Consider the following 7,540-nt stretch of genomic DNA (forward strand, 5'->3'; position numbering starts at 1 on the left):
GTAATCTTAGCATAAAAGAAAAAGAGACGTGTAAGGCCTTCTTGCACTAATTGTATCATAAATTAGAGGAACGTTAATTAGTGGTCTAAGCTAGCTAGCTTAAATAATTAATAATTTAGGGTCAGTGATCAAGTTGGCTCAAATGAATTAAATTAAATCGCAGACAAAGACTTTAGAATTTTCTTGTGTAGATGTACCCACCAACGTTGACGAGATGAGTGCTTAAGTTTGACTGACGGTCAACCAAATGCTACGTAGTTTTCTGTGCTAGCTGTTCAATTCCAATAAAGATGAAAAAGGTAGAACCAAAATACGATAAAAATTAAAAGGCTTTAAGACACGAGAAAGAAAACAACAGTGAGAGTACGATACAACATCATGCATCACTTGAACTTCGCTCAGTGTTTGTTTGGTCACTTCTAAGTGCTAAGTAACCCCACCGGCGCCCCACTCGTCATTCACAAGTTTTTATCTCAGTTATTGCTAGTGAATTGACTTAAGCCAATTGGTGATACTGATCCAATATTTGAGGCAAAATTTGCAAGCTCTTGTGGCAGAAATGGACGAACGGATTGAACCTGATTACCGCTAGTCATGCCAAGGAAATCTCTCGTTAGCTTCAATTGAACTTGTTGTTGTTGTTCATTTTGTTGATCTCCTCTTGTTTGCATCATCATCAGCTGATTAAGCGTATCACTTGTTGCCACTGCTGCTGCTGTTGTTGTTGTGTTCATGGATCTCAAATTTGAACTACCCATTACTCCATCACTTGTGGCTAAAGTAACTGCTGATCCCGAGAGATTAGTATTGTGAAGAGAGGTATTATTGTTGTAGCTTGTTGCATTCGACGAAGATGAAGAAGAGCTCATCACATTATTGAAGCCGCTGCCGTTTCCGAAAATTGAAGTAATTGGGTTATTATTGCTTCTTGTAGAACCCATTTGAGCTGCTTTCTGCAAGAGCGCCGTCGCTGACATTGGCCCGACAGCCACTGGTTTTAATTGCTTGTTTTCATGAGTACTATCAGAATTATAAAGACAAGAAGTTTCTTCTTTTAATTCCGATAATAATGTGAGATTTGCACTTTTTGAATTTGTAGTAGCACCAGCCATGCTCTTGTGAAAGCCTTGAAACTGATGACCAAAATTACCCATATTTGAGGATGACGAGCCAAACAGATTATTACTGACTGAACCGATTTGCACCATCTCAGCCAAACCTGTTAATTAAAACAAGAATAAATTAAGAACATTGATTAAAATTAATGGATATGAATTCATTGCTGAGTTGAGATTTATGTGAAGCTATTTTTGCACTAATTAGCCATGCGCCGTCTATAGCACGGGATCCAAATTAATAAAGATTAACTACCAAATTATGCTGATTAATTTTTAACCTGCAAAGCCGGATCCAAATTGAGAAATGCTGCCAGCAACATCTTGGGGTACACCCTGAGGCAGATTTACGGTATGATCAGTTCTGAAATTCAGATTTGAAGCAGCAGCAACTACTGATGAAGCGAGTCTTGTGCTCTCTTCGGCTAAGGCGTCACAAAAAGCTCTGTGCGTAATGAAGCTATCTTTTCTGTTGTTGATTATCAATTAAAGAAATTAATTAATTGAAACCACTAAACCCTGAATTAATTGTTACTCAAAGATCATCAAATGCCCGTGGCATTAAATTCAGAACAAAACAATAACACTCATGAGCATTTATTAATTTAATTTATTTACACGTATACCTGGAAAATAAAGTGCCACAATCACACTTATACTCTCGGGTGCCACAAGTCTTGGAGTGAGCTTTCCAGTCAGATTGAACTGCATATTTCTTTGAACATTTCTCACACTTCCATTTCTTTTCTCCATGTTTTCTGCTAAAATGCTTCTTTATACCCGTCAAATCACCGAGAGCCCTCGATGGTTCGTGATGAACACAAGTCTTTTCTGGGCAGATATAAACTTTCTTCTTGATGACGTCTTTGTTGGTTCTTTGCCTCAGCTTCCATGGAAGATTATGTCCTCTTCGATGAAGCTGTAAGTTTTGGTCTCTTTGGAAACCCTTATTGCATATTTCACATATGAATCTGTTGGTTGCCATGAGTGTCTTTGGGGATAGAGCAATAACCTCAGCATCTGGATCTGCTCATGAATTACAAAAATAAGAAATTAATAATTAAAAAAATTAAAAGATTTGAAGTGCATCGAGCTAGCTTGAGAGTTTGCTTAATTACCTGGAGTTCCCGGTAAATTCCTCTTCTTTTTACTGGCAGCCTGATTAGGTTTAGGGTTAGGGTTGGGATTTTGTTCTTGATGAACAAACCCTCCTAAGGAAGAGGGTATTGTAAAAGCATTACCAGACATCATTTGCAAGCTATCAAAGTGCAAAAAACTAAGGGTTTTGTTTTGTGCTTTTTTTTTTCCTCCAAACAGAAGCTGATAAATGTTTGGTATATATATATATATATATTCAAATTCTGATGACTCTGAGATTCAAGCCAAAAGACAAGAAAAGAGAAGGAAAGGAGGAAAAAAAAAACTCAAAATTTTAATCTAAAAACAAAAATATATTTCGGACTCTTGTTACAGAGATCTGGTTTTGTTTTGATCAATTTCAAAAGAAAACTCCAACAACTTATGATTGCTGCTATCTCAAGAAGAGTATTATCTGCTCTTATTTTGTAAGCTCTTCTTAGGTTACATATACACACATCGTTGCGCTTATTATCTCATTCATATCCACAAAGTCGATCAGCCATTGATTTCATGTGGGACCCACTCTCTATTTTTCAGACACGCGCTGGCGATTGTGGAATTTTGCGGTATGTGTAAATTGTACTGTGTGAGTGACAGACAGTAAGCTGCTGCTTACCTGCTCGTGTAACCAGAATGTGTAGGGTTGTGTATCTTTTGAGCTCAAGCTCCCAATTATTTTCAAATTCAAGAAAGAAAAGAATATGATAAGGTATTTTATTTTATTGTGATACAATTTTTACTTAACTAATTAATTGGGATGATGTTACTAAACTTCGAACTAATCAAAAAGTAAATTTGCGAGAGCTCGATTACCCAGATATAAAGAAAAAAAAAAGTTCAAAAATATTAAGAACTCTCTTGTATAAAAGTGCTATTGAATAATATATGCACGATCATAATTTCTATACCAAATATGTAAGTTTTGAAATAATTCTTCATTTAAGAGTTATTTTTTTAGTATGAATTAGTTTTGTAAGTTCTTTATAATATTAGAGTCATATTCATATATGAGTAAGTCTACAATAAAAACTTATCATTTAATTATAATTTTATAAAAAAATCGACGTGCATGTAATTTGAGTGTTAGAAAAATTAGCTGACATTAATTGAAATTAGTTCTTAAGTTAAGCATATAAAATTAAACAACTAAACTCTAGAACTTTTATCAAAAGGAGAAAAAAAAATTCTAGATTTATTTTTTCAGTAGCAGTGTGATGTATCAACTTCTATAATTTATCATCAAAACGAATGTGATTTTGTCAAGTGCATAATTATTAAATTAAAAAAGGGTGATTAGTGGAACCGAACGATCGAGGGGATCCATGCAAGTAAAAAGGTGAAATGATGGGACTCTTATTACTAACAGAACAGAAGAAAAGGTTGCGATAAAAATATGTGAGTGATCAAGTTAGCTTTATAAATGGTGCTTTTTGATGAGGCCAAAAAAAATGATTAAAACATAATGAAAAGTAACAACGCAATTTAGAAAGGAGATGCAGGCTACCAGCAGCAGCAGCAGCTATAGCTGAACCGAAGCCTGTGAGAGAGAGAGAGAGAGAGAGAGAGAGAGAGAGAGAGAGAGAGAAGGTGAGTTACGTTTTCCAAGGCAGGTCATGAGGTTATAGGACCGTCCGTGATACCTGTCTCACTGACACTTAGTGTGTTTTTGAGTGTGGGGGCCATTTATTTGCTGGATCCATGGACCATCTCTCAAAAAGTTTGATTGCACGTGATGTGAGAGTGAATATATATAATAATTTTTTATCTATTTCTACAGAATTTTACTACTACGTGCTGTGAGTTGATGGATTGCATGTAATGTACGTCTGTAATTATGTATGTTTCTATTGTATGCTGAAGTATATACTCGTTGCATTATTACTTTAACGAAAGCATCAGTATGAAGGAACATGGTTTTGGTTCGATAGGAGTATAGGACCATAGTGGAGAGGTTATAAAATAAAATCTGTAAAATTCAGAACATAAAATGTGAAATTAACGAACAATTCTGTAAAAACTCAAGAAAATAACTCACCTTTCGTAGAATTTTTATGGACTTGGGGTCTTATGGCCGCCATGTCTTAACATAGTTTTATTCCCATGAAAGAAAAGTGGGGGGAGGGGGGGGGGGGGTTTGGTTGTTGCAGGAAGGAGAAGAGATATTTGCGTCTTTCCAAAATGTTATGGATTAGGATTAACCGACAATTCATGATTTCTAAATATGAGTTGGCCAATAACCTTCTATTAGAGTGTAATATGAAAATCATGCTTACTTTTTATTAGAGTGTAACATGGATGGGTGAACTGGGTAATAGTATGAAAATTATATTGAATTTTTATTTGTACATATAACATGGATGAATGAAGTGTCAAGGAGACTATCTCACATCGGCTGAGAATAATTTATGATAACTTAAGAATTTAAACTTTACGTAATCTCTCAACTCAAACTATTTTTCTACTATAAATTAGACTTGTGGATTTATGTATGGTGTGAAAACTAAACTCATGCGTAAATGAACTCATATGACAACTAGTGGATTTTGGTACCAATAATTAAAGAGTAGGATATATTTCATCTTTCTTTAGAGTATATTTTTGAGCTGGTCATTTACTCATCCTTCTTTAGAGTATATTTTTAAGTTGAACTTCAGATCAACTATATCAAAATAGGTCTTGACTGAATATTAATCAAATTGTATTATAATATTCTTTTTTTAAAAAATAGAAAGAACGAAAGAAAAACAGCTCAAGTCCACCCTTGAGGCTAAGCAGTAGAGATGGCAAAAATACCCGCCCGGTCCGGACCCGGACCGTACCCGGGCGTTGCGGGCCGGGTATTACCCGGTCCGGGTATGAAGCCGGGTCGGTCTTGGGCATCACTTGATAAACCCGGAACCCGGATTTTATTAAAAAAAATTATAAAATATATATTATTTTGAATATTTTATATTTATTTGACTTATTTATTATACATATATAAAGTTTTAAACACTTAAAATTTATATTTTCATGTCAAATTTTATTGAAATAAATTTAAAACTTATAAAATTACCAAAAAATAAAAAATATATACACATAAAATATTAAAAAATATAAAATCCGGGTACCCGGATTAAAACCCGGCCCGGACCCAGACCCGGACCGGTTGCATCCGGGCAGGGTCCGGTCATGGCAATACCCGGACCCAGCCCGGGGTTTTGCCATCTCTACTAAGCAGCCCAAACTGAATATTAATCAAATTGTATTATAATATTCTTTTTAAAAAAAATAGAAAGAACGAAAGAAAAACAGCTCAAGTCCACCCTTGAGGCTAAGCAGCCCAAACTGCCAAAGATAACTTTAGTGTGCTTGTAGATGTACATTTAAGAATAAAAAATATTTTATTTATTTTATACTGTTTAGTTGAATTAAATAAAACTCTCTTTGTGAAATAAGAAACTTTGATTATAGGTTGTTATTATTTCTCCAAAAAAAAAAAAATCTTTCAAATGCCTACCCTATCAACAAAAATTCTCAAATTATTTTGTCAATCTTGTTTCAGAGGACAGAACACAATTCATGTTCTTGTTAAAAATGCTAAAAACTAATTAAAGTCAATGACAAATTATTTCCTAATTATCTTTTCATGCATGCATTGTACAATTAATAATTAATGTCATTTTTTATTGAAACTAAAAGTAGGTTAATCTTTATACTTAATTAATTTTATAATTAAATATAAAATTAAAAAGTTATTTTAATTTCCAAAATTACTTAATCTTGAAAACTAGTCTATGATCATCTCATGACTCATGATCATACCTAAAGTTTCAAAAAGCAGAAAAAACTAAATCAAGAGTTGATCAATTAATTTTATTGTCTCGTGTAGATTAATTTTCTTGTCAGTATAAATTAATTTTAGCAACTCATTGAGTTTTCAATTAATGCGCACGTTAGTTTATTATGAAGTTGATCACTTTTGACTTGTTAATTAAGAAGTTTAGTGTCTAGTTTTAATCCAATATCCGAAGTTCTGGGACCTTAACAACAATAATTTTCCTAAATACTCCCGTGTTTTTGAACAACTTTAGACAAATCAGTTTATATTATGAGGGAAATTTATAAAAATGGTCATAAAACTTTTGCATTTTTCAACTTTAGTCCCCAAACTTTTTTCTATCATAACTAGCCAAACACCTTATTTTTGGACTAGATTACCCTCATCATATTCATCAAATTTACAAAGGCATGCCACTTTTTCAATTCCAGCACAACTAAATGCGAATCTTCCTCAACAACTTAACAAACCTTCATCACTCTCAATAAATCAACAAATTCCATCAAACAAACATTGCATAATTGAAGATATAATCATCAATTGGAGAACTTCTTAAAATTAGTTTATGCTCTTACACAATATAAACCTTTAATCTATTGATTTTATCAACTAAATTCGAAATTAAAGTGGGTTTTGTTGCAAATGTTGTTATTTTTCATTCATAAAATAATGTAATTTGTTAAAGTACTTAGTTTGAGTTGAGAAATGAAAAAAAAAATCATTGAAAACACAGAAAAATCGGATAAAAAATGAAGTACAAAACAAGTGAGAAAGACAGTGGGACATGTGCATGTCTCACATAAATGCAAACCCACTGATTTTATGGAGTATATGATTTTGGATTTGATTTGTCTCATCGTAAGTTTCGAAACGATATATTATACGCCTAAAACGGACACATGTAGCCCAAGTTATGGCTTTCGAAACATATCTGAAATTTAGTGCGACATGCACCTGTCCCACTGCTTGTCTCACTAAATTTAGTGAGACAGGTGCCTGTCTCACTAAATTTCAGATATGTTTCGAAAGCCATAACTTGGGCTACATGTGTCCGTTTTAGGCGTATAATATATCGTTTCGAAACTTACGATGAGACAAATCAAATCCAAAATCATATACTCCATAAAATCAGTGGGTTTATGTGCGACAGGAAGTGGGACAGGTGCCTGTCGCACATAAACACAGTGCGTTTATGTGAGACATGCGCCTGTCCCATTGTCTGTCTCACTTGTTCTGGACTTCATTTTTTGCCCAATTTTTCTGTGTTTTCAATGATTTTTCTTCATTTCTTAACTCAAACTAAGTACTTTAACAAATCACATTGTTTTATAAATGAAAAATAACAACATTTGCAACAACACCCACTTTAATTTCGAACTTAGTTGATAAAATCAATAGATTAAAGGTTTACATTGTGTAAGAGCAAAAACTAAGTTTAAGAAGCTCTCCAATTGATGATTATATC

General features: G+C 33.5%; 1 protein-coding gene across 1 annotated transcript; it reads right to left on the reverse strand.

The window, feature by feature from the left end:
* Positions 1-298: 298 nt before the first annotated feature.
* LOC102606779 (zinc finger protein JACKDAW) lies at positions 299-2,697 on the reverse strand. Its single transcript, XM_006480554.3, has 4 exons — positions 2,234-2,697; positions 1,742-2,141; positions 1,397-1,584; positions 299-1,219 (listed from the first exon to the last, which is right to left on the reverse strand). Exons 1-4 carry the CDS (start codon positions 2,364-2,366, stop codon positions 474-476), a joined length of 1,467 nt encoding a protein of 488 aa, XP_006480617.1. The 5' UTR covers positions 2,367-2,697; the 3' UTR covers positions 299-473.
* Positions 2,698-7,540: the final 4,843 nt, after the last annotated feature.

Source organism: Citrus sinensis, chromosome 6, assembly GCF_022201045.2.
Source record: "Citrus sinensis cultivar Valencia sweet orange chromosome 6, DVS_A1.0, whole genome shotgun sequence".
In the NCBI taxonomy this organism is placed as follows: Eukaryota; Viridiplantae; Streptophyta; class Magnoliopsida; order Sapindales; family Rutaceae; genus Citrus; species Citrus sinensis.